Source organism: Anguilla anguilla, chromosome 17, assembly GCF_013347855.1.
Source record: "Anguilla anguilla isolate fAngAng1 chromosome 17, fAngAng1.pri, whole genome shotgun sequence".
Lineage (NCBI taxonomy): Eukaryota > Metazoa > Chordata > Actinopteri > Anguilliformes > Anguillidae > Anguilla > Anguilla anguilla.
Genome location: NC_049217.1, coordinates 21,568,292 through 21,595,716, shown reverse-complemented (window position 1 = coordinate 21,595,716; position 27,425 = coordinate 21,568,292). Strand labels below are relative to the sequence as shown.

The 27,425-nt window shown below is 46.2% G+C and overlaps 2 protein-coding genes and 1 long non-coding RNA gene across 28 annotated transcripts in view; 1 reads left to right on the top strand and 2 right to left on the bottom strand.

Annotated features, from left to right (window-relative positions):
- The window catches only part of LOC118216561 (voltage-dependent P/Q-type calcium channel subunit alpha-1A-like), a 111,235-nt gene extending 106,827 nt beyond the window's left edge, over positions 1-4,408 (bottom strand). For 11 of the 24 annotated variants that reach the window (XM_035397845.1, XM_035397859.1, XM_035397841.1 and 8 more), the window contains exon 1: positions 2,649-4,406. In XM_035397845.1, coding sequence (XP_035253736.1) covers positions 2,649-2,911 — 263 coding nt within the window. In that variant the 5' untranslated portion in view covers positions 2,912-4,406. Of the gene's footprint in view, positions 1-2,648 lie in introns of all 24 variants that reach the window. The other 13 variants (XM_035397838.1, XM_035397848.1, XM_035397851.1 and 10 more) reach the window with 5 other exon arrangements.
- Positions 4,409-16,771: 12,363 nt separating this feature from the next.
- Positions 16,772-24,898, bottom strand: LOC118216563. 3 transcript variants are annotated; one of them, XM_035397864.1, is made up of 4 exons: positions 24,733-24,898; positions 22,405-22,804; positions 18,991-19,096; positions 16,772-17,974 (listed from the first exon to the last, which is right to left on the bottom strand). In XM_035397864.1, exons 1-4 carry the CDS (start codon positions 24,740-24,742, stop codon positions 17,882-17,884), a joined length of 609 nt encoding a protein of 202 aa, XP_035253755.1. In that variant the 5' UTR covers positions 24,743-24,898; the 3' UTR covers positions 16,772-17,881. The 3 variants fall into 3 exon arrangements, with proteins under 3 accessions (XP_035253755.1, XP_035253757.1, XP_035253756.1); XM_035397866.1 differs by lacking the exon at positions 24,733-24,898 and adding an exon at positions 24,013-24,481 and having other exon boundaries at positions 22,405-22,869; XM_035397865.1 differs by lacking the exon at positions 24,733-24,898 and adding an exon at positions 24,013-24,481.
- A 562-nt stretch (positions 24,899-25,460) lies between these two features.
- LOC118216565 lies at positions 25,461-26,803 on the top strand. Its single transcript, XR_004763032.1, has 3 exons — positions 25,461-25,734; positions 25,855-25,973; positions 26,714-26,803. It is a non-coding gene; the product is annotated as an uncharacterized LOC118216565 (long non-coding RNA).
- The last annotated feature ends 622 nt before the right edge of the window (positions 26,804-27,425 follow it).

The window sequence follows — 27,425 nt, the reverse complement described above, 5'->3', positions numbered from 1 at the left end:
GCATTACATAATGACGGAGAAACGTGGCCTTGGGCCGATATTCCACCATCTGATCCTCCTTCTCTATCAGAATGCCCTTTTATTAGCAGGCAAATGTCACTGGAGACAACTGTACTAGAACACAGGGGTAATGTATATGCTGTTGTGGATATGTCTAAAAGCACTTCCAAAATGCCTGAATAATCCAAGAGCACATAATCCTGTGGTTATATAGAGCATCATTTTAAAGAACATCCACATACCCTTCCTGCTCTTTGGGCATGGAGAGTAAACCTGGAAGGTTTCCAAGGTCTGGTATCTCTCACATCTATCCTGGAGGCAACTCTTGTAAAATCTTGATTATTTGATCATAATATCAAACGGTTGATGTTAAAAAATGCATTTCACTACCAGTTCTGATGAGTTGGAGAAAAATGAGAAGGATGCAAAGAAGAAGAGTAAAGGTCAATTTCTACCATCACCCAGAGATCAGGCTGAGCAGGAAGAAGGGAAGAGAGAAAGAGAGAGAGAAAGGTGGCAGGTGGAAGTATGCAAAAAGGATGGTATGGTGGTTATCTTTATTTAAGAGAGGGTGAAAGGAGCGAATTAGAGACAAGAGGAAAAAACAGGAGAAAAGACAGAAAGATACACAAAGAGAGAGAGAATGCACTGCACCCTGGCTGATATAAATAACACACTGCATCCAGAAGGAGACACACACAGGCAGCGAGGGGGTGCGGTGGGGTCTGAGGTAAGAGAGGGAGAAGATTAGGAAGCCCTGCTGCCAGGCAAAGGCACAGTCTGCCATTCCAGCACCGGTGGGGTCTGGACCATCTGGACGGGGAGGAGAGGTGAGTGGGCCCAGCAGGAGGCTGGTGGATGTATAATCCCTCAGGGCCTCGCGCAAGAGCGTCTCCATGGGGGATGGGGAAGGACAGCGTCCTTCTGCAGGCCAGTGCTTGGAGTGAGGGGACGGAACGGGAGAGGGGGCACTGTGACGCCTGATCTGCGTACGCCCAATAACGTGTCATGGAACCGTCGCGGCGGACCGCACGTTTTACCGCCGATGGGGGGGGAGGCGGGGGGGGGAACGGCACGCGTGACGCAGAACAGCCTCCGCCCTCTAAATATCCCAGAATGCACAAGGGCACCGGGGTCAGGACACCTGCGTGTGACGGGCTGGTGAAAATGTCCAGCCAGTAAAGGGTGGCCCAGTTCTGAGGTGTGGCCTGAAAATGGGGACTGCTCACGCCATCTTCCCTCACATGACACCTGAGGGCCTGACCACTTCGTGAAATCGAGTCCTGAGTTCGGAACCAAAGAGCAGCTCAGACAGCAAACATTCTCAGCTCTGCCTGATTAGCGAGCGTAGTGTGTGCATGCACACGGACACACACACACACAAACATACAAACGCGCAATTACACGCTATTACAATTATAGCCACACGTACAAGCATGCAGTTCTACATAAGTATGCCATTCCACTGATGAGCTTTCATTTTTAATTAGCAGTACAATTATTTCACTGCCCTTTCAGAACCCTCCAGTCAACCATTTAATTTTAAAAAAAAAATACTTAGTAACTCAATCATCACTGTTTTATGTCAAAGGGACACCGATGAACACACACTAGTACATGTGCATGCACACACACAACCGTTTAATTATTTAGAACAAACAATGGCAAAAAGCTTTCGCATCCTTCAACCCCCCTCCCCCCTTTACAATATAATATATTCCGAACGCGGGGAGACCTGTCCGGTACACGCCTGCTTCTGTACCCCTCAGAACCATGGGAGAGAAATGGTACTTGCCTCCCACTCCTCCCTCCCCTGTCCATCTCACGTATGGACCTCAGGCTGCACATGCTGACATCAGCAATCAGTAACGCAGCGCCGACATACTGCCTCCCTGACAAAGCAGCTGCTATTCGCGCAGAGCGACGCTATTCCTCTGTACATACGCGTAACATGCATCCCTCTATCTCACACGCGCGCGCGCACACAAAAACGCACAGATTGACATAAATTCACGCAAATATCAGTAAATTAATACAGTCCTGTAAAAGGGTCAACGAAAGCACCAAAAAGATCAGGATTTCAAGAAGGCTAACTATGGCCAACAACAAATGAATAATAATATGTATTATTATTTATTGTTATTATTATTTGTATTATTATTATGGAAGCCACTATGAAAAAACGTTAAGCCTACTGAGCCCACAATTAAATGTACCCAAACTAAATTACATTATAAAATGCCTCTAGCGTATTTTATTCACATTCTCGCACCTCACAAACCAAAGTCACACGTAGAGCCTGCGACAATGCTGTTCCTTGCGGTTTCATCGGTAGCTCGGTATCACCGTCATCAATATAATAATAATAATAATAATAATAACAATAAAAATAATAAAAACAGCCCTGTCAAACGTAGTTTATCGTATTGCTTGTTATACATTAATCTCACATGTACACGCTAATAATGAATTCATCAACGGCCTAGAAACAGCATTAATATCCCAGAAGCACACTCAGGTGTACCCCCCTCCACACCACACACACTCCCGTTATTAATAGCATGCTATCTGCATATACACTTGCCACAGATCAGTACAGTACCTTGGCTCCGGAACCGCATGCTTTGCATTTGGATTCAAAAGGATATGGCCATTCGGTGATCTTTTTGGCGTATTTTCTCACGAAGTTGTCCTCGCTGAAGATGAACAAGGACCGGTTGACTGTTAAGCAGTTCTGCCGCACCGGTATGGGGTTGTACAAGGCCATGGTTCTGGCTCGCTGGGCCATCGACTGCTTGTACATCCTCTGGGCTCCCGGCGGGCCACCCTGCCTGCTGCCGCCGCGACCGGGGCCCCCCGGGCCGGGCCCCCCGCCATACCTGGACGGTACCTCGTCTCCAAACCGCGCCATTCTACAGACACCAAACGCCAGTCGTTACGAAGCAGAGCAGGAGGCGAATTCTCAGTACAACCACACCACATTACACCCCATCTGCCTCAGGACTTAATAAGCATACAACTGTTTTATTCTTCTATATCGTCATAGCGAAGTCGTTTTGTAAAAAAAGAAAGAACGACTGACGCCCATTGAGTACACCGCTGTGTATTTATATAAATTGAAAAGTATCGGTGTGAAAAATGAAGCGTGTTCTCGGCTGGCTGGCTGGCCGGTCGGTCTTCCGACGGATAGTGTAAAACAGTCCTTCGTCAGATTTTATGCCAAAAACAAAACCACAACATAAACATATTCCAAAAATAAATTAATATAAGCGATTTATCTGTTCAAAAGGCGTTCCACCTTCATATTTCCAAAAAATGAATTCCTCTTAATTAGCGAGGTCGGGCTCCACTTACGCTTTGCGATGGTTCAAATAATAATCATCGTAACTACATAACTTGCAACAATGATGCCGTTGATCAAATAAATAAAATAATCAAAATAAAGGAAATGGGAAAAAATCGATTGCGTTTTTTTCAGCTGGGCATGTTGTCCGTGTTTCCACTGGCTCTCATTTTTTAAGATTTATAAAAGGCAAATGTTTATTTATTTATTTTGTAGCATCCGCAATGTTTGATACAGTACTGCTATATGCCGCCGTCCGCCGCCACACATTTGTTTTATACACAAACTCAGACAGCCAGGCTTTCCGACGTAAGAATTTCTGTGACATTTGTTGATGTTCGTTGATTACGTTTGATCTTTTGCTCCTTTAAAAATCGTCGGTTTTTCAATATGGGCGTATGTATATCATTGTACATGGATGTGTAAATCTGATTTATTTTCAAAAAAATACGATGACCTCCTTATTGCCACAATCATCATCTGCACTCCAGCGTTAGAAGAAAAATCCAGGTGTGATAAAATCCGACGAGGGGATATACGAACACGGATCGAAGCATCATTAATCCTGAGCGGACGGCAGAAACGACTTGAATCTTTCACAGCTTCTCGTGTTCTCAGCCACCAGGCTAGGCGCAGTAGAGGTGCCGCAAACCATCCCCGCCCCGCAGAGTCCCTCGCTCGCGAAGCCCGCTGTCCTGTCCAGCCGTACCCGCTTCCCTTTACCTGGCCTTGCGGAGTGCAGTCCAGCGCCCCTGGGGGAGGGGGGGAGGGGGAGGGGGCGCTTCGCTTTGGAAATCAGCCCGTGAAACAAAACAGGAAAGTGAGAGAGCGCGAGAGCCTCCGATCGGCTGGCAGGTTCAGCTATAATGAGCATCTGATCAATTTAACGCTGCTGGAGCGCCGTCCCCAAATCTCTGGCCAGCCCTTGCAGCACAGCACATGACGCACACCACCCCCACTGATTCGCTTACCCGCGTTCTGCCTTTCCAACTCCTACAAGGGGCTCACGGCGCTCTCCTTCCGCCAGGAGCCAACACCGTCAAACCAAGCCCAGTCCTTCCCCCCCCCTATTTTCTTATTTATTTTGTACGGATCAATCATAAATAGCACGTTTAAAACCTCTATGAGCGATCCGCACGCATATACCGCAACAGTGCTACAGTCTGCATACCTGCGCAGACTCGCGGGGTTGCGGAGGAGGTCCTCAGTTCTACAGTAACGGTATTTTATTTTATTTTTTATGTTTTTGGTTATTGCGTCAGTACACATGTAATTATGAACAGTTTCTCCTCAGAACAATATGCGATCCCCCCACGGTTAGTGCTGGCACGTGAAACTTGGGCTGTAGGGCAGCACCGCACGCTGACGTGAAGGCGCGTCTCGAGAGGGGGGGTGGGGGGGGGGCTGAGTGTGGAGAGCGAGGGACTATTCTTAGCAGCGGACATTTCAAAATTAAAGGACGAAATCTTCCCGGCTCCTACATGATCGGTTTACAAACATCTAATTGTTTGAGGATTTTCATATCCTACGTCTATATCAACTGTTCATTTACAGTGCTGGGGGAAAAGGCAGTGGAACCTGTCACGTTTCCGCAGTTCGATGGAATCGCTGAACCTTACACCAGTGAGCTCCGGTTTCACGTTCAACGATTTAGCCTGCATATATTCTGAAGACGAATCGAATTTTTGCAGTGATTATTTAACACCCATGTGTATTAGTCCAATTCCACTGGCCACACCCCACCTAAATGGCTCGTTTCATCATATACCTCATATGTTATTATTATATACTTCATATACAATAACTATGGTAAAATGCAACTCAGTGAGTTGTGTCTGGGTCTTTAAACAAAATACACATGCTTTTGTAGATTAACGGGTTGATTTACGATTGGCCAAGTGCTTTTCTCTATTTCACCTCCTTTGTATAGCGCAGTGTTTGGTTGTAGGTTTAAAATGTACCTCCACATTGTCGCAAAACATAATAGAATTTGACCCAGCAATAATTCCGATTATGTTCTACTTTGTACATGACCATCACTGCCGTAGAGGCAGAAGCCCTTGCAAAAATGCTTGAGACAACGGCAAGACATGCTGCAATAACACATTTGATATGTGCAATGTTAAATTAGAATGTGTATTTTTATGAATAAATCTTTAACTGATTTCGACCGTTAGTATTTACGGAAGCTGTGTGCTAAATCATTATGTCAGCGGGCGAAACGCCTTCGGGTCATGAACGCAGTGCAGCTGCAATTGTTCAATCGCCGTTTCCTCGATTGGCTCAAGGACCGCAGGTCTTCGGACCTGGATTTACAATATCGCATCTGATAGTATGTATTATACTGTCATTTTAAAAGTGTACAAAGAGAAGGAAAGGGTGCAGTGCCCACTAATATTGTGTTTTGTCGGTGCACTTCAACGTTAACCCAATCGGATGATGGGACGGATGTTTAAATCTATAAATCTGAATTGAATCGGAGGATTCACGTTTGTCTTGACAACCAATGGGTTTGTACGACCTTAACAGTGTTTGCCTATCTGATAACAGTGACTGCCAATCAATGCCATACTTCCATACCTTCAGCCCCCTGAGAGTGATAGAGCAGCGTGTAGGGGAAGCCGAATGAACATATGCACCTTTGCGCTGTGGAAGCTCAAATACACCTACCTCAGTTTAACTCTGCTTGATATGGGCGATCGAGTAATGCAATCGGAATGGCATTATTCTCACCAAAAGGCATAATGGAAGGTGACATGATTATTCAGAATGTAAGGGGCAGAAGTTCCATGTGCACTTGAACATCATTAGCGAGGCTGTTTCTGTCGACTGCTGTACTCTGGTATGTCCTTATGCATGTCCTTCCCCGTGTGAAGAAGGACGGATGAAGGTGAAACAATCCAATCATAACAAGTTAAAATAAAGTACTTTGTTATCCAGGAAGCATATACTTGTGCTGTTCTGGCGTATTATAGCATAACCTGCGTCTGCATAAGTATTAGGATGCAGGCTATTACAAATCAGTATTTGTTTTATTGCACTAGAAATTAAACTCCCATCTTCGAATGCCTCATGAGCTAATTTGTCACTGCGATTCAGCCTGCGAAAGAGCACATGGCTTGTTTTGGTCAGGTTATTCTACGTTGCAGAAAAGGAGCAGGGCTTGTCCTGGTATAGGGTAAAGTACAAAGAGGATCGAGAGCGATCCACAAGAGGACCAATGTCCTGTGCAGCTGTAATTTGGCTTGTCCGAAACGTTATAGGAAGACCATCTTAAGAGTTACATGAAATAAATACGAACGCAAATAACTCCAAATAAAAGGTCGCATAAGGATAGGGCAGAATCAAAGCAACAACAAAACTATTTCCGTATAATGCGGTTATTTTGTGGCGGTATATAGGGTTGGTTGTTTGATTACATTACGGCCAACTGAGACCTTCTCGATGTCCTGTTTGGTTTTCAGCTGTGCGTTGCAAATTCCGGCTTCAGTTACCCCATAGCCGCTTACAATCTGGGTCAACACATATCTGGTCAACCGCGTTCGATGCGTTTAGCGTCGAGCAACAACGGCCGGGGGGCGCGGGTCTGTACGCGGGCAGTGCACGCAGAGACCAGCGCGTCTGTAGGCTGCAGTCACAGAATCCAAGGCGCGCCCTGCACCCAAGTGCCAGGACGCATTTCTCAAGAAGCGCGAAACCGGAGCAAGCGGCCCATTCAGGCGTGAGTTCGCCCTGGCTGCCACTAATGCTGTGCTCACTGCCAAATTTCACTGAGTTCCAGACTCCCCATCTTGAAATTATGCAGGAGAAATAAGCCGGCCGGTAAAGTAAAACAAAGAATAGCTAGGCGTATTTTATATTTGAACATCTATTCTACACGTTTTCCTACCGCTAAGTTGTCGCACAGCTTTGGTTAACTATTCTGACATTATGTAGCCTCATCCCTGTTGCACCACTAGCCCTAAGTCGTGGGTTTGATCCCCACTCTAAACAAATGTTGGAAGTCCTAATCACTTACACTATAAACGATTTAAATCAGGAACTTGTTATGAAATCAGCCAGTGAATTCCTTTGCTTTAAAATTCAGGTAGGGGTGCACTTTAGGATTTGCACACTTTCGGTTACAGAAATACTAAAGGGAAACACGTGAGGAAATGGCGCCTTCCGAGGGCAAAACACACGCATCTCCCCCCCGTCCCCTGCAGTCAACTGGAGCTGTCCAGCGTGCTGAAAGACAGTACCCCGTCCACACATTGTCGCCCGACACTTAATAAACTATTTTGATTAGTCATGTAAAATCTTATCCTTAACATGGAAATCACGTGTCATCTTATCTGTGAAATCTTTCTTATCATTTGTCTCGAGATCTCTACTCTCCAAAGCACTGCCTTCATGTCTGTCAAGCCCAATGTAACAAATCAGTTTTTTTTGTTGGTGGACCTCTGTCATATTAGATGATTGTTAACATCTCTAAAAGCAACTATCTTTAGTGACCTTAATGAACCAATCCAAAAAAAGAAAAAAATATATATTTTGAAAAAAGACTTTTCAGAATATAGCCTGGCTGTTTGCTTGCTTGGGTGCCAGAGGATGTTTGTCAGAGAGCAAGGACGTCATTACCAGGTCAGGAAGCTCTAAAGAGGCATCTGACAGAAGATGGGCACAATGAATGCTGGGCATAAACAACCTGCCCCCCCCCTCCCCAATAACAGCCCCCTGTGAGAAGGTCCTGTTACTCCCTTTATAATTGTACAGAAGACTGCACACTGAAAAACACTCAATGTAAAAATCAACTGTAACAGAGTCTAATAGGGACCATTTGTTCTCTCCCAGAGCTTATTTTAAACACTTAACACTGAACATTTCTGCTGTGTGGACATGCAGATGCAGGTGGCTGGCCCCCTCTTGAAAGAGAACACAGCAGCCGCAGCTGTTCTGGTGAGGGCAGCCCAAGAGCCTCCTTTTCCGCCAAACTGCCACCACGCTCGCTCTGCGCAACGTGGGCCGGCCCCCTCTCTCCCCCTCCCCCTCCCCCTCCACCTGCGGCCCGTCCACACAGCTGAGGTCAGAGCGCCGCCCTCCTGGCCCAGGTGGGGCCGTGCGGCGCACCTGTGCGCGGCGTGGGGGAGGGCCAGGCACCCGCTCAGACGGGTGGAGTGACAAACGTGTGTTCGCAGGCAGCAGGAGCCACGCAGGTGGAAGAGGCGTCTCCAGTGCACTTCCTCCTCCTCCTCCTCCTCTACCTCCTCTTCCTCTCCTTCACACACATCCTCCAAAGCTGGTCTCCCACGCACACTTTCTGTTTCGATCATCCGGCTAATTAAACCGCTCCTGTGTTTGATACCAGTGACGGTGTTGGTGCGTGTGTGCGCGTGCAGGTGTGTGTTCATGTGAAGAAGGGACCGATGCTGGCTACTGTTCGAGAACACCGTATAAAAAATAAAATAAGCCTCATCAAAAACCAGCAGAACAAAATGAAAATAGGTGAGTGCTGCTCAGCTGAGCTGCTGGTTTAGCACCAGCAACACAGAACACACTGAACTCACAGATATTCCAGCTGCAGAATCATTTCCTCCCTGCTGCTCTAGAGGCACAATCTTCATTTCACAATTATCAAGTGCAACTTTTATACAGTGCTTGTGTGTGTGTGCGTGCATGCGTGTGTGTGAGCGTGTATGTGCATGTGTGTGTGTGTGTGCCTACATAAGTGTGTGCGTGTGACCGTGCGAGTGGGTGTGTGTGTGTGTGTGTGTGTGTGTGTGAATGTAGAGGTGCCAGGTCAGCCCCTGTGCTCTTGCTGTGCGCCTGGATTTCCAGCTATGAAACCCTGATGTGCAGCCCTGTCAGTCAGGGAGGATCCACAAGAAAACCCCGCAGGAAATCCAACCGCTTCCCTTTCAAACAGAAACCCCGTCCGCTTGTGACTTATTAAAGCACATCAGACTAGTCTCACGCAGAGGGGGGACACAGCGAGGGAGTGGGGGGGGGGGGGGGGGAGGATGAGTGGAGAGGGGGAGGGGTACAGGAAGGAGAGAGAAAGGGGAAGGGAGTGAAAAAGAGAATGAGAAGTGGTTTTAAATTGTAATGGAAGCCGATGATTCAGCAGTGTTTACCGTCTACATCACTTCCCATACGGCGCTTCCGAGCACAGAGAGAGAGAGAGGGAGAGAGGGGGAGAGAGAGAGAGAAAGAGAGGTGAATGAGAGGTGCGGTGATCGAGTGCACCTCCACACTATTGCGCAAAAACGCACACACAGGCAGGCAGACACACACACACTGGGTCCGTTACTGCGGATCGCGGCCGCTGAGCTTCAAGGGGAAACAGGAAGGGGGAGGGGGAGGGGGAGGGGTGAAACGCACGGGACCGTTTTCAGCTGGCATCGCCTTCACCGTAACTGTGTCTATGGGCGCGAGGCTGTACCGGTGACAGTGTCACACAGCCGTGTCACGCGCGTCCCCACGGACGACAGCGCCGCGGAGCTGCAGTCGGGCGCGGGCGTGATATAAAGCACAGAGGCTCCGCCAGGCGGGAGGAACGGGCGAGGGGGAATGTCACAGGAGAGCCCGGGAGGACCCCGAATCGCCTCCGCTCGCCGCCCTCACCGTCTCCACCGGCAGAATTAACCCACGCCGAGGGTCTTCGGAGGGAATCCGAAAAACCGGAGGTGCAGCATCGTAACGGCGGACGCGACCGGTCTCCTGCGATCGAGGGGAAACGCCGCACTCTGAGCTCAGTGCTGCCACCCATGGGCTGAAGTGTGCAAGGACATGCACAACGAGCCCCTGTAGTTTAAGGGGGTAGACAGACGTAATGGGAGAGGGGCACAGGAGCGACAGCTGGTGGAAATGAAGGGAAAAACATGCTTACAGGGTTAATGTCTTTCTACAAAAACCAACATATCTGGATTTTTCCACAAACCCGCCGCTGTCCTTCAAATTTAAAGATTGCCGTTTTGAAGGCTCTTATTTTGAACATGGCAGGAAGGACTGAGACGGCTATGTCAACTTGCTAACGTTAAAAGGAAAAATGTAGAAGAAGAAACTTGATGACTGATAGTCAGCTTGTCGACTGGCAGTTGGCTTGTCGACCCCCTGGGCGGCAGCACTAAGATTAGGGTGCGGCGTTTCCCCTCGGTGTGCGGATGTACCAGTAAATGTGAGATCTGCATGCGCAGTTGGATGTGGTGTGGTGGATGTTTCTGCACTTGAGTATGCATGCGTGTGTGGATCTGCGGTTAAACGACAAAGCCTTAGGACAGTGACACCATTTTTTTTTTGGCGTTTGGGCTCTGCACTCCAGCACACTGGATTTGAAACAAGACGGTGAATCTGAGGTTAAAGTGCAAACTGCCAGCTTTAAGGGGTGTACGGACCACCTGACTGGGATGAAAACACCCTTAAATTAAAGCTGACAGTTTGGACTTTAACCTTTGCATTTAACTGTGTATGTTCATGTGTCTTCCTTGAGTACATGTTTGCATTTGTGTGTTTTTGCACTTGATTGTGTGAGATTGTGTGTGCATGTGTGTGTGTGTGTGTGTGCACGCTCCAGTACTTGTCTAGGCCTTTTAAGATGGAGAGCATGAGAATTCGCCCCTGAATTGCAGCGCAGCCTAAAATGAATTCTTGACTCAATGATTCATAAAGCTGAATAATTCATTGTGTGGATGCACACGGGCCCCCCCCCGTGCTCATTATTAAACCTTGATCTGTTTAAGACTCCGCAGCCTGGCCTTCGCGACCCGGGACCGTTATTTCGGCATGGCTGTGATGACGAAGACGCGTAACCCCTGTATGTCGCGTCCCGGCTCCCTTGGTGGTGAGGGGGGGAGGTGTGCAGTTCGACCCTTCCCAAAGCGAGCGGAGGCACCGCGCCCATGCACACCCTGACCTACATTCGCTCACGCCTCTGTGTGCCGTAAGTCAGAGTTCTCCAGCGACCGCCACACCTGGGAGGGGCAGTCAGCGGACCGCGAGTGAAACCAAGCAGCAGGCTGTGTGCATCCAGCAAACACTAGTTTGTGCAGTTACCAGCAAGGGGAAACCAAACATCAGTCTTTTCTCCATCTCCTTTTCTCTCCCTCTGAAAACGGCTTATTTTTCCACCGAGTGTGTATGTGTGTGAGTGTGCCCGTGTGTGTGTGTATGTAAGCACCACATCCACCATATAAAGTTTGCACTTAACTAAACTGCATCAGCACAGACAAGAAAGGACTTTGTTGTACAATGACTGTGTACAAATAAGGATATTCCCAAAACAGCATGATACAAAGAAATATTGCACAAAAACCAAAAATAGCAAAGCAACCAACAGTATTTGGTCCAGGTTATTATAGGAAGGTATTTCTGTGTGTCTGTGTGTGTGTGTAAGTTTGTGTGTCTGTGCATGCAGGTGTGTTTTTGTGTGTTCATACGTATGGATGTGCATACGTGTGTGCATCTATTTGTGCCTGTGTCTTTCTAACTGCCTGCATCTCTCAGCATGAATAAGTGAGTGCTGTCTGAAAGTATCAGATAGGGAGAGAGGGAGGTAGCAAAAGCTGGGGCAGGGTGGTGTTAGAGAGAGAGAGGTGGGGCAGAGTGGTGTTAGAGAGAGAGAGGTGGGGCAGAGTGGAGTTAGAAAGAAAGAGGTGGGGCAGAGTGGAGTTAGAGAGAGATAGGTGGGGCAGAGTGGAGTTACAGATAAGGGTGTGGTGGACGTTGAAGGATGCTTGTCTGTGCTCTGGTGCAGTGCACACAGACAGGATCTGGGCGCAATACATTTTTAAACAGCTGAAATTATTCAAAGCTCAAATGCAGGGTTGCACAGCACAGAACTCACACAGACAGGGCCTAACCTCCCCATCTGTGAAAACACACAAGACTCCCCCTCTCCAAAGTTATAAAAGACCCATATCATCCATGTGAAAAGGTAATTGCCACATTAGTTACTGAATCAATCAATGAACCAAATTTAACTGATAATTAGATTCAACTGATTGAACACAGTCAGGCTTGATTGCAGCCAGCCCTGTTGAATCTAAACCTCACCCATGTTGAACCTTACCATCAGAGTGAATTAGTCACCGAAAGGTTTCTACAAGCACACTATGCCATCATAATCAAAGGAAATTCCAGAATCGATGAGGGAAAAAAGTTGTTGAAATATATCAGCTGATACTTGAACTCGATAGAGATGCATGTCATAGGACCTGAAATGAGCAGCTCATGCTTGAAAACCAGGGAATTAAAGCAGTTCTGCAAAGAAGAGTTGACTAAAATTCGCCCACAGCGACGTGGAAAACTGATATCAAATTACAGGAAGTGTTTTGTTGAATTTATTGCTGTTAAAGGCGGTGCAACTCAGTTATTAAGTTTAATGGGGCAATTACTTTTTCACACGGGTGTTATAGGAATTTGATAACTTCTTTTATTGTGCTGTGTTTTTTTACTCAGGTTTGCTTTGTCTATTACATTTTGTCTAAAGATCTGACACCACTCAGAACGACAAATTTGCAATAATCAAGGAAACTGGGAAGGGGGCAAATGCCTTCCCATGGCACTGCACGTGGGAGGGAAAGTTTGTGCGAGAGCAAGTCAGACTTACACGAAGGGAAAGGAGTTCAGACTGATACTGAATGCCCGAATGGAAAGACTTTTAAAACATTTTTTTTTTTTTTCAAACCAACCCAGTTACTGTTCTCACCAAACACACCTGCAGACAGCAACAAGACTTTTAAAGAGGCAGAGTGAGGAACTGAGAGGGAGAGAGAGAAAATGAATGAGACAAGGAGAGAGTGTGACATGAATCAAGCGGCCTTAATGAAATGTCATGACAGAATGCCCGCCCACGCAAACAGACGTGAAGATGTGAGGGATGAGTGAGGAAGAAGGGAAGGAGAGGAGAGAGGAATGGAGAGATGAACAGGGCAGACTCGGCAGAGGGGAAGGGAGCAAGCAGGTCAAGGGACGAATAAAGCACTGGTTTACTTTCTTTGTGTTTTCTTCATGCCAAACCGCAGTTTGGAGAAAATGGAACGTGTCGTTGGGGAGCTATTTGTTACTGCCGGAGTTGTAACCCAGAGGAAAACAAAATGACCTTATTTCCTGAGAGAGGAGAGCAGGATAGTGCAGGACCAGCAGAGAGGCGCTAAGCTGTAAACTGTTGCTAACCTCTCTGTGGTGTAAGTAGGCCAATGGCGGCACAGGGGAGGCAGCGACGAAGGCGCTAGAACATTTGCACCAACTCTCTCTCTCTCTCTCTCCCTCCCCTGCCTTCTCTGCAAAAGAATTCAGGAGGATCTTTCTGATCCGGATACATCTATAGATCCATATATACATTACAATCAATAGAGTATTATGCAGTCCCTGGGCTGGGGGGTGGGAGGGGCCAAACTGCTTCCTGTTTTTCGTGCTCTGCTGCGTCGCGCGATCGCGCGCGTTCTGCACTGCGGCCGTCAGTCAAAGGGCCGAGCAGCACGGAGACAGCCGGCCTTCTTTCACAAGCAAAGCCTGAGAACACTCGACCGAGCTAACCAGCTAGCTCACTGAGCAACAGCCGCACCTGAATTGGCCACACCCTCGTGGAAGTAAGAATTTAGAATGCACAGAACTTGTGCAACTACACGTGCAACTACACCCCAGAAGGGGCTTCAATTATATCTCCCATTTTTTCCCCCACTTTAAATTGGTCTTAGATATTGAGCTTGTACTCTTGTTTTTAGAACAAGCCTCAGCCAGCACAGGCACCACAAAAACATTCTGACTGGAAATGTTCTATATGATTTCATGTGTCTTCGTGTGATCACAGAGCACCTGTGATCTGTGGAAAAAACAACCTCCCCATGTGAGTATTGTATTTCACTGTAAGGAAAACCTCGATGTACATCATAAGCTACAGGAGCAGGGTCAGGGCCAAAGCACGGTAAAATCTGCTCAATCGTGCAAGGCCGATATTGTTTATGATTCACATCATACGCTAAGACATTTTCATTTTTAAAATCTAAGACTCCACTTTAAGAACTTAACTCAATTAAATTAATCACTGCCATAACTGAACCATTTTACCCCTGCTTACACTGTGGAGATTGTAACTCATACAGACAGAGAAATCCTTCCCAGGCACAGTACTGCAGTGCCAGGACTGCAATGCTCTTAAAAAGGGTATACTTCCAAAAAACTTGTATTTTAAATATTTCACTTTTTTTTGGATAAATATTAACTGAAATCTAAATATTAAACATTTACTTAAATCTTAAATGTGTCAAATTAACAGTGAATGTTTTTTTTTTTGAAAAATTCTAAACATGTACAAAATTCTTTCCATTTAAACATCCACACGGCACCCTCAGACCACATAGCCTGCTATTCCATCTGAAATAGCGCTGGCTTAATTCAGCCTTTCCCCCCCGCAAACAATTATTTGTGTGCCTTTTACAGTTCAGGATTATTATCATTAAAGACATTAGGGCTAATTGATCAGCAGCGCCCCACAGAACAGGCTCTGTGTCTGACTGTAATGATTATCATGATGCAGGGGGAGTGTTTGTGCAGCCGTGGGCTGCAGAGAGAGGAGCAGAGAGCCGGGGAAAATCCAAACCTGGGATGGAGCGAGAGCGAGAGCGAGAGAGAGAGAGAGAGAGATTTTTTTGTTACTCTCCACTGCTCTTGTTGCTTAAATGTTTATTACTTCAAAGTATACATTTTGTAATTTAATATGTTTGTAATATACATTGTAATATGTCCTGCCAATAAAGCATTCTTGAACTGAGAGAGAGAAAGAGATAAAGACAGAGGTAGGGGCAAAGCACCAGAGAGAGATACTCTTTATTAGAGGTGCGTCTGAATCGGAATACCGTATATGGAAATGCATAAAATATACGCCTTGTGCACAGCTATTTTTCATTCCTGAAGTTGACCCGTGATATTCAGAAGATGAGATTAGTGGGGAAAAGTCAGCAGTAAACAGAAAATAAAACTGTAATTTGTTGCCCATAGTAAAACGCGCTTTAATGCCTTTTTCCACACATTGACACATGGGTGTATTAAATTACAGTGCGAGATGAACATACCCCCCTCCCCCCCCTCCCCTCACAGAGACATTGCTGCCTCTGCACCCCCCTATTCTTCATTCTTGGCTTTCAAGAACAACAGAATTCATAAATAACTGAAATGGTAAACAGCAAACGGAATCTGGGGGGTGGGGGTTGGGTGGAGTGCAGTCAACAGAGAGACAGTTACAGCAGGACGCTGAGGAAGGGGCGGACTTCACAGCGGGGTGTACACCTGCCCTGCAGTGCCACCTGGTGTCTTTAGGAGGCACTGCGACTGCAGTGGTTCTCTCTGGATAAGAGAACAGGGCCCAGGGGAGGCAGCCTGTCACCCAGTTCTGTCAGAGCCTCTGCTAACGAGCAGAGGACGGAGCCGAAAGAGCGAGGCTGCTGTCTCCGGCCCGATCAGATGCTGCTAAGAATAGTCTCCGTCCTCATTCTGCGTGCTCACAAAAGGTCCTGTCCTACTGCAAACTCCCACACGCGCTCACGTACACATACCTGCGCTTTCCCATAATGTGCACACATGCATCATAGTCAGTCACATACAGTTGCACAGCCCTTGAAGTTCATTAACTGAAACTCCTGCTGCTATGATGCTACTACACCCAGCCCATCAGGCCTTGCTCTCGACCCTTCACATGCGCACAATTCTGTCAGCCATTTTAAAGCTGGATTACTTTATTAAAGATGAATGAACCACAGTATTATTCAAGGAAATATCAGCAGACAGCCAGGGGAGGAGAGGTACTGGTGGACTGGGGTTCAACAGGGTGCAGCAACAGTACACTGGCTTGGGGGGGTGGGGGGGGGGGGGGGGTTTGGGCTGGCGAGACGCAATGCTGTGCACCCCCTGGCCCGGCTGTCTGTAGACCGGACACTGGTCATGACTGACCATCTGTTCTAAACACACATAACCACAGCCTGGCACATTCTGCTAATTGCAAACTAGGTCAGTGCACACACACACACACACACACACACACACACACACTGCTGCAGCAGCATTAATTACAGCTGCTCCACCACTGCAATTACTGCCACCCCCCCTCATCCCCTCCTCCTCCCGTTTTCTCTGTTCTCTTCTTTCCGTTACTGCTCTTGTTCTACTTGTTTGTCCACCCTCTCTTTGCTCCCTTTACTCACTCCTCATTACCTGTTACTCTTCACCTACTCCCTGGTTTTATTTTCACGTTGTGTTTTCGGAGGGCATTGAACTTTTGGAAACAATCTACAGGGAGTATGCGCTGACATGACTAGGAAATAAAACATTTAAAAGGCGTCTCACTTCTGCCATACAAATGCGCAGCTGAGACCTACAAAGTGGGAGCACAGGACTCGCAAAGATTTGGACAGAAAGACAAAAAAGTGCGCTCACTTAGATCTTTGGTGGCAATTCAATTTCTTAGAAGAGCCTCATCCTGTTCTCACGCATCTGCGTTTATCCAATGTTAATTGCAATTGCCGACAGGTGTGCAGCAAGCTTTAGTCAGTGATCACAGCCTGTGACACAAAGACAATTAGCAGTTTAAGTGAAACTGGGAATCCTAGCATACAGAATATGTTGAAAACAAAGACATTAGTCCCCCTAACACAGTGGTTCTGATACAAAAGATGTAGTCCTTGTAGTAGCTGCGCTGTAGAATTAGTTAGAGTACAGCATCGAGGTTAGAACACAAAATCACAACAATTTGCTACACATTTTGATGTATAAAATTATTCCATATATTCTCTAAATAACGTGCTATAATATGTAGTGTGGATTACATTTTCTAACTTTCCATACGACAAACCTCCGTCAGAGCTTCAGGATTTTTAGGGAGCTTCTTCTTCAAACATTACAGCAGTCCTTTGAGGTTCCAGGTTTATGATGTCATTATTTGTGCTGACGAGCCCAAAAATCGTTACTTCCGCTAGGAGAGAAATCCTGGCCCCCTGGATCCCACAGGACCAAGTACGAGAACCACGGATTCTAGAGAAGGCCAGCACCAGGTCCTGCATGGGTAGAAGTTTTTTGGACCCGTACTAGCCCGAACCCACATTATTCATTTCCAAGACTGAATCTCAAAGGAGAAACCATGCAGACATTGCATCCAACCCGAATGAGGCAGGGTCAGGCACAAAAAAATCAACCAGTACAGGACTTTAATGAATGGAACATCAGGCCTGCCCTGATACCTGTATGGACATGGACTCATTACAGTATTCATACCTCTATAGTTAATTAAATGTTTTTTTATGAGACTGCATGCAGTGAATAAGGAATGCCATGCCATGGAAAACAACAGTGCTAGTAAAAACTACACTGCTGGCCTGTTCAATACTGAAAACAGAACAGAGAAGGCGGGACTTCTTTAAAACCCTCTTCACTTCGCATCCGTCAGGGCCAGCTCACACGGCAGTATCGACATCAGAGGCAGTTCACCCTCCCGCGCTGCCTGTCCAGAAGGCAAATTGCTTATGTTGCAGTTGCCATCATCTCCACCAGAGGGCAGTGTACACTCATGGCTTAGCTGGATGCCATTGGCTCCCAAAACCGGAGAGAAGGCCAAGGAAAGCTGATCATTTCCGCGATGCTCCACTGAAACCAAGAGTGTGACGGCTATGAGAAAAGCACACAAACGTAAGCTTCCTCACTGAAACGGCAGTGGCTGCATCAATCACTGTGGTCCACAATGTCAAACTCCTTCCCAGTCTCTCACTTTTAGATCCTTTCCAGGCTACAGTCTATCATATCTGGCATTTATTATGGCACTAAAATGGACAAAAAGAGACAGTGTCATCAGGTGAGGGATAAGCTGATTATCAGGCTGTTTTTAAGAACCCCTATAGCCCTGTAAATCAAATCACAGGTCCTCAAGGGCCAGGAATTGCTGGTTTTCCACCCTCCCTTTACCTGGGAGTCAGGTGACAGGTGACAGTCTGGTCAATCAGTGGCACTAATCATTCAGTTAATTACCTGGGTAAGAATAAAGAGGCAGGATTTGAGTATCATCGCCTATAGCAGAGCTACTGAAATCCAGGACTGAAGTAGGCTGCAGTGTCAGCAGGTATTTGCTCTACCCATGCAGCACTACAACACCTGATTTCACTAATGAGCTTACATCCTGAACCAAAGAGGTAAAGTAATTAGTGGAATCAGACGGTGCAGTGTATGGTCGGAGCAGATACCTGCAGACACTGTGGCCTGCAGGACATGGAGTTGAGTAGCACTGCCCTATAGCATGGCTCGAACTATGTTCAGACAAATTAATTAATCAGGGATATTAAAGGAAAGGGCTCGTTAATCATATTTTTTTTTTTACCCAATTATATTCTCAGATATTTGTCTAAATAAATACACTGGCCATCAAGAATGCACCACTATTATTTTTAAAACAGATAAAGAAATCAATACTATTTAAGATTACTGTTCAGATGGACATTAATTTCCTTTCAAACAGCTTGGACAGCAGAAGAGGGAAGAACAGGCGGGGAGAGAAGAGGCACACCAGGCCTTAATCCATCTGATTTCAGCCAGCTTTCAAGCCCAAACTAATCCTGCCTGCCTCTTTCATCATCGCTCTCCCCACATACGCTGCGTCGCGTTCTCCCCTCCCAAACTCCATCTCATCTCACCGTCCCTTCCTGTCCGCGGCCTCCTCCACCCCAGCAGTGCCTCCCCTCGGCCTTCTGGTCCGCTGCCCTCTTCTTCCTCGTACTCAGCGTAAGTGTGTCCCAATTCCTGAATCATTAAAACCGCAGAGTGCTTAATGTGCACTTTATCCAGGCTCAGGCTCAAGACCACTCCGGGGCAGTATTTGGCCAAGTACACAAACCTACAATGCACCAAGCAGGTGACGGTTACTGCTGACGCCAGTCACAAGGTTGCCGGCTTGTGTGTTTACTGGGGGGGGGGGGGGGGGGGGCACGGGGGACACTCCCCTCAACCATCATCAATGTTTGAATTAGGAGGACTCTGGCAAGTCTGTGAAAAGGGTAACACCTTTATTTAGCCTATTTAGGAGAATAAACAAAGCTTAGACCCAGACATTAAAAGAAATGTTTAAAAATAAGGTCAATGAAAGGCTATTGGCACCTAAAGCAATCACCAATTGTGCATTGCCCACAGTTGGCATCAACACAGACCAGATTTGATCCGAGGCTATGAGGCTCCCCCATCCACCACACCAGGGTGCCTTAACTGAATGAGCTATCTACCAGCCCCCCTAATCTGGACTGATTTACACCTAGGGCCACCAGATAAGATAAATCTCTGGCCAATCAGTGGCATTAATCCATCAGTTAGCTATCGGGTACAAAAGAAGCAATACTTCTGGCCACGAGGGCCAGATTTGTCTATCCCTGCTCTACATAGATAAGCGGTGGTGGTGAAGCACAAGCAGATCAAAGCTGTGAAATCACAAAAAGCCACCCCCAAAGGGCGTGCTGGCTGTCCTGATGAAGCCTATGAGGTGCACCTGGGTTCAGGTGTGTGTATCTGTAAGACAGGGAACCTGTCCAACATCCTGAAGACCTCCCAGGGTGAGGGGGGAGATGAACAGCAGGCAGCTGCCGAAAAACAGGAACAGCCCTGCCTGCATCACACAGCGAACTATTTATTTCAGGGGTGTCAAACTCAGGTCCTGGAGGGCTGCAGGTATTCGTGGTTTCCTTTTCGATTGGCAGCCAAATAAAGGCTTGAGAACAAGGTGCATGGATTATTTAGCCAATCAATGACTTGAATCACAGGTGCTGAAGCGAACTGAAAAACAGTAGACACTGCAACCCTCCAGGACAGGAGTCTGACACCCCAGCTATATTTCGCAATGCCATTTCAGATAACACATATTCAGATATATGAAGAACTTCAAAGTAAAGTCTCCTTATTTATCTCTCCTTCTTACTCTCTCCATTCCAATGTACTTCTGTACACCCTTCCTCTTCATTTCATTGCCTCCATTAAACTAATATGCCAGTACTCATCTGCCACTAATGCAGGGCTGTCCAACGCTGGAGATCTACTGTCCTATAGGTTTTCATTTCAGCACTAATTTGGCAAACCTGATTCAACTAATTAGCAGCTCAGTGAGTTCTCTAGCTGCTCAATGAGGTGTACTTCGTTAGGGTTTGAGTGAAAAAATACAGGACGATAGATCTCCAGGAACAGGGTTAGGCAGCCCTGCTCTACTCTCTTTTCCTGCTGGATCCTTATTTATAAATTCCAGGGATGTACAATAACAAAATTCCCTTCGACAGCCTGAACGGTGAAAACTAAAAAACTCAGCTCTTGAAATATTACGAGTACCTCCACATTTCAATACCTGGCCTGCATTATGAGTCAGGAATCTACAAATTACACACGTAGCTGCAAACATTTTCAACTGAAATGCTCATAAAATGTGGGCTGCATATCTTGTCAACTGAATTTCCCTGTACCTGTAGGCTTACTCTACCAGAGAATTTACGTATATAAATTAGGAACAATTAAAATCTTGTTACAATTCAGGGACTACCCCATAGTTCGAATGAAAACCAGCATGCATAGGGGGGCTCCAGGACTGATTTAGAAAAACCTGTATTTGCAACTCATCCACTAGCCCAGTTCTCCCTCTCCCAAGCTTCAGACCTCACCGACAGCTTCATATTTACATTTTAATAGATGCACTGAAGTGAAATACATCTCTGTAAATACTGCCAAATGATTGACAGATCAGCGACAGACAACAGATTGCCAATCACTCACTTCACATTCAATTTACTTCGGCTTAAGTGGTCTCACTGCTTGTTAGAATAACATTTGCATTGCTCAAGCTAAATATACATATAAATATGCTGTTCTTACTTTTGCTTTCTATATCATTTGCATTTTGTTCTCAGTGCAAAGTCCTGCAATGAAAATTGTCACACGCAAATGTTTGCTTGCTCCTGTGAATGCAAATGAGGTTAAGCCATTTATTTAACTGATTTTGTTATGTTCCGTGTTCTATCTGCCACGTTTGCCAACACAAATGCAAAATTCTGTCATGACAGTGAAGCCCACTGAATTGAACTGAAATAACTCGTACCATTTTTCACACCAGAGTATTGGTTTGAAGTTCATACCTCCATGTGGTGTGGGGATGGCTGGTTTGCCACACTCCACTTCCCTCTCTTTCAATTCCTTGCCTGCAGTCTGCCTCACATGCCCTTTCTCTTCTTCATCCCTTTCCCCCCCCCAGCTCCCTGATTCTCCATCTCTCTCTCTCTTCAGTGAGATGACATTTAGGTGCTGGCCTGCCTGCTGCTCCCTGCAGTGCTGCTATGATCAAGAATGTGTCTGTGTGGCCCTTTGTGTACTTCATGTGTCTCTCTCTTTCTCTCTCTCTCTCTCTCTCTCTCTCTCTCTCTCTCTCTCTCTCAGAGGTGGACAGTGGCCATTCAGAGAGGCCTGCTGCGCTCCATTACTGGAGGATCATGCAGCTCAGCCTGTACGCATTGACACCCCCTTCATGAGAGCAGGACATTGTGCCACATAGCACCCCAAGGGAAACACTGTGCAGGAACTTCTCAGAAACGCCTGTCTGCCGTTCTCTCTGCCCCTCCACAGCACAAGCACACAGCCCAGCTAGAACGAGTAATCACAAACCAAATGAGAGTGACACATCGGGTAATTAGGAGAAAGTACAGCATCTGAAATGAGTTTGTTTCTCTTGCGGTCAGTTTCTCATTAATATGCTTATTGGGGAGGAGAGGGCACAAAGGTTCGACTCAAGAACACGGAGTACGGAAGGGAGCTGATGCCACCAGAGATACCCGCACTCCCTCATCCCAAAATGCACTGCAGCCCCCCCCCCCCCCCCCCCCCCAACTAGTGTGGCCCACTGCATGCAAGGAACACCTGTGAAATTTCACTGGAAGAATGATGAGCGCAATGGAGTGACTCAGAGTATATTCTGCCACTATGCAACCATATAAATGTTCACGGAAGAGTGAATAAAGGGGGGGGGCGTAACGGGGGGCCGGGGGGTAACGAGGGGGCGGGGGGAATGGGGGGGGGCGCTCAGTACTCACTCCCACTCTTTGCGCCGAGCCTTCGGGGTGCTGTGAAGCTTGTGCCACTCGTGGGCCTTGATCATGTCGCGGTGGTCCAACAGCCCCCCGCGCCGCCTGCACAGGGGGGCCGCCAGGGCGCCGCCGGTCACTTCCGAGTACAACGTCCCGCCCATCGCTCCCGTCTCCGGGGGGCTGGCCCCAGCCCCGCCCCCGCCCCCGCCCGAGGGGAAGGGGGCATCGTGGCGTCTCTCCACCCGGACGTCGTACACCGCATGGTAGTAGCTGGGAGGATGGCGGGTGACGCCCAGCCCGGTGAGGGAACGGTACTGAGACTGCGAGCTGTGACCTGTCCACAGGGGCAGCGTCCTCTCCACGTTCACTGAGTTATCTGGATAGCGAGATATCAGCATAGAGTTGGCTGGAATCGGGGGGGGGGGGAGGAGGGAGAGGGTGGAAAGTGAGTTAGTAGGATGAAAGCAGAGGCTGAAGGGAAAAAATGGGTTTAAAAAATAACAAAATATTAGAAAAAAAAGAAGCTTCATTAGCTTCACTAAAGAAAACAACAACTGCAGTATTTTATGTTAGCTTCATCAGAAAAAGCTCCAAATGCAATCGCAGTCAAAGTTTTGGGTACATTTGCAAATACACACTCCTGGATTACAGTACATAAAGAGGGCTGATTCAATTCATGACTCTTCCTGTGTCAAAACGGCCTAAAGAGAATAACAGAACTAATGCACAGCAGAAGAGTGAGAGAGCTACTGTCGGGATTTAGTCTGTGCCGAGGAGGTTAGGTGTGGGGGTGGGGACGCGACACCATGCCCCTCGAGAGGAAGTAAAATCAGCCATGCCCTTCATGGGTCACTTGCAGTTTGTGGGGACAGGGTTACAGGGGGAGCTAAAACAGTCTTTTGAAAGTACAGAGAAAAGCATATCTGCACTGAAAGCTCAAACTGACCCGATGCACTGTCAGAGCAGGGTCATGTCAGGGCAGCTGACAAACTAGCGAAACACAGTGACCTCATTGCACAGGCAATCTCCATTAAGATGCAATCAACTAATTACTCTGAAAGACTGACTCTGAGTCACTGTTAAGACGGTCGCAATGATTCATAGCTCAGAAGCAATGGCTAACAGCAGGTGAGGCACATACACACGCGGCCAAACACATGTGTGCGCAGATTGTTTCTGACGACCCCACTGCGTCTATACTAATCAGCCATGCATCGACACAGTACTAACGTTGCACAAGCACTGAAATTACTACTGCGTTTATTAAACTATGAATTCAGCATACAACACTCAACCATTAACCATGTAGGCACCAAGATAATTCTCATGAGTACCCACATTGATAACTTTACTAAACTTAAATAACATATAATTTACCCACAATCTATCGAGCAGACGACCGCTCACGGGATTACAGACCATCAAACAAATGTTGTTTGGAATACGCGCCACTGTAGAGAAATACCCGAGTGTAAAATGACGTTCGGTGCTCTTTTTCAGTATAACAACTTAATTTGGACAATAGCTCATTGTATTTTAACGATACCAAAACGTTACAAATACATTTTATAAACATTTAATATATCAAATTTAAATTTCCATAGTTTTCATTACCTGACAACCGAAGTGACTAGTTTCAAATGGTTAAAACGAGCTCTTCACTGTGGCGGTAATTCCGGAGTGAACCTGGCGCTCGTGCCAAAGAGTTGTAACGGCTGAATTTAGGCTGCAGGACTTGGCGATGTCAGTGCCCCGCTTTGATTAAAGAAAATCCATCGATTTAACTCAAAATACATTGCGCTCTAACTATCCTTGTGGAAAGAGACAAAGAAAAATAATCATCCACAAATACCAAGTTATATCCAGTGACTGAATGTGTTCGTTTTCTCTGCTTCACCTTTCGACAATCTTTTCTTTCGCTCATAATGTTTGCAGCTGTGTGCTGTATCCTGGATGCGCGCAGGTGTGGTGGACTCCGTGGGGGAAATTGCGCTATGTCACAGTTTGAGTGACTAACCGAACGCACGCGTTTTCTGTCCGCACGAGGGGTGCTCTCACGGAGTGCCATTCAGTCCGTGCGCTCTGTTTAAACCTTTCTGTCCTGCAAGACACCAATTGCCCGAAAACATGTTTCTAGTAAGATGCATGCACAAGGCGATTTAAACATGAGAAATATAAGAAAGCAATATAAGAAATGAGAAATATAATTTAATTAATAATAAATAAGTGCAATATGTGCATATATATATATATATATATATATATATATATATATATATATATGTATATGCAACGTTAGTGCATAAACATAAGTACACAGCATAACAAACTCACCATTGCACATTCTGAATGGCCTCTGGAGGTGGTGACATTAAAAAAAACAGTGTAAAAAGTACATAGGCATATAAAGGCAACATAAGAAGATGGAATTAAAAACACAGTATTTTATAATAAATTAGTGGGTTATTCAAATATGATGATAGATAATTGTATACACCCAAAGTACAAAATACTACACAGCCATACAAACGGGTGTGTGTGTGCACGTGTGTGTGTGTGTGTGTGTGTGTGTGTGTGAGAGAGAGAGAGAGAGATAAGTTTGTTGACTGATCTGGGACATTCTTGTCAATGTCAATGTCTGACTCGGCATAATGTCATACCAGAGCAACCAGACACTGCCTGTGGACGGGGATGGAGGAGGGGATCAGATTCTGCTCCAGAGGTCAGGCATGGACAATTCTGGGTAGTTTCAGGCCACAACAGCTGATCTTGTACCATCTTATCTTGCCTTAATTGCAACACTAATCAATTAGGGTTGAGAGGGATGTAATTAAGATAAGCCTGAAGTGAAATGAATGCAGAAAATAGGGCTGTTGTCACGCAAGTACGCTGGCATTCAGTGTAGAACACATTGGATGGAAGAATTGTCTTTCCAGCCAATTACAAAAAATGAACGAATAGGAACATTGACTCGTCTTAAGGGGAGGGGTTATGCCACACCACGGGCAGGCTATAGCAGCCCATGAAATCCGTATGGTGCCAGCAGCAAAAACGACCGGCAGCCCCACAGGGCTCGTGAAAGGCCACAGAATGCCGCAAGGAGAGAAGGTTGGAGTACATTGCGTAGAAATCTCATATTGCAAGAGCAGCTACCCTGGTTGCTCCAGTGCCTGCAGTCTGCCCAGCTTAACTGCGCAGGAAGTGCATGTGTCTAATGCAGTGATTGCACTTGCATAGTAGGCTGTTAGCATGCGGATCTGAGGAGCCTTCTCTGCCAATGCAGGGAGGTGTGGATATGAACCGGGCTTGAGAATATTATTGGACATTCCAAACGTGGTAGGAAAAAAAAAAACTTAAATAAAATGTTTTCTTATGCACAAAATAATCCACCTTGCACTCACATGATGTTGTTCTGTTCCACTGAAATTTTTACATTTCTCTCTTTTCTGCCTTTAGGAACAAGGCTGAAACGGTGCATGCCTGTGTGTCTGGGAGAGCAGTTGAACGGTTCCCAGGATCTCGGCTAGAAAGTGAAGTCTCCTGACTCTCCAGTGCAACAGCAGCAGATTTACTCAGTTAATTAGTGCAAACCCATATGGCGCCTGAAAGCCCAGGGCATACAATAGTGGCATGTCTCCCTCTAGTGTTGGTAAAAACATATACAGTTGAGATAAATGAAAGCCAAAGTTCAGATATGTATTCCAGAGAACAATAAATTAATATGAATGCTTAGCCTTTAATAACAATATATATTGTCATATCCAGTTTTTGGTAGTTGAAGAACAAATTGACCTCTGACCTGACCAAAACAAACAAACAAACAAATAAAAAAAAAACTTAATATACACAGAAGTGGACAGATTGCCCCAAAGCAATCCATTCTCAAGCCATATACACAATGAGCTCAGTCATTTCCACTGGTCTTTGAGCTTCTTGCTCAGCACATCGGAAGCACATGAGATTTGTGCTATAGCCTGGAGCCTGAGAGATAATTGTTGCGCTACGTAAATAAAGCTACACAAGGTTGTTACCTGCAGGTGCGCAGCCAATTGAACAAATGAAAAAGGCTTGGGAGAGCTGGCCATACACAGCAGCTAACAACCAGCCAAGGCAGTCCTCTTATATCCGTATAATCTGGAGGATTATACGGATAAAAGAGCCAGCTTGACTGTGTAAAAAGGACACAGTCAATTAGACAATTCCACATCAAGGAAACTTTAAAAGTTAGTCTTTAAAATGGCCGTGCTCTTTAATACAGAACAGTTACTTATTTTGTTTTCATTGGCGTCTCTCTTTACCTTCCACCCCCATCCAGAGTCTATATTTTGGATGGGAGTTTACTTACGGACAACTCTGGTTACCATGGAAGCAACATTGGCCCAGGGGTTCTGGAAGCATGGCGTCACAACTGCAGAGGCAAAGAGCTGAGTAGGATGGAAAGACAAACTAAAAGTTAACAAAAGAAGGACCAAAACAAAAACACACTAAGCCAAAACTTCCAAAACACAGTACTGGGGGGGGGTCCCCTTTGTATGCTGTTTTTTTTTTTGTGTGTTTGTTTCAGAGAATCCCATTATTTAATAAAATGAATTTTAAATGCATCTGCGATCTTTATTTGGTTTAAAATATCTTACAGACGGCAGGTTGGATTCATTTCCATTGCTAAGACATTTTTAAGCCTCTGCTTCCTGCAGGCAGGTATTAGGTTTTACTAGCAACCTTTGTGTGGAATGAACACCCATCTGCATTTGCACACAAAGGTCTCTACATATTGACTCTACATATTTACTTATACCAAGGACGTATGACTCCGGTCTGGTAGGGCTGGAGCCCCTGCTGGTTTTTGGCATTTTAACACTTAAGTTATTGATTGGCTAAAGAGCCCAGGTACCTTGTTTCCAAGACCTACACTGGCAAAAACCCGTAGACCCTGCAACCATCCAGACCGTAATTTCAGCTGTGCACATTTGCCTGTGTTCTGGCTGAACATTGAGTGCACACATGCTCCAACCTTCTCCGTTCTGCGG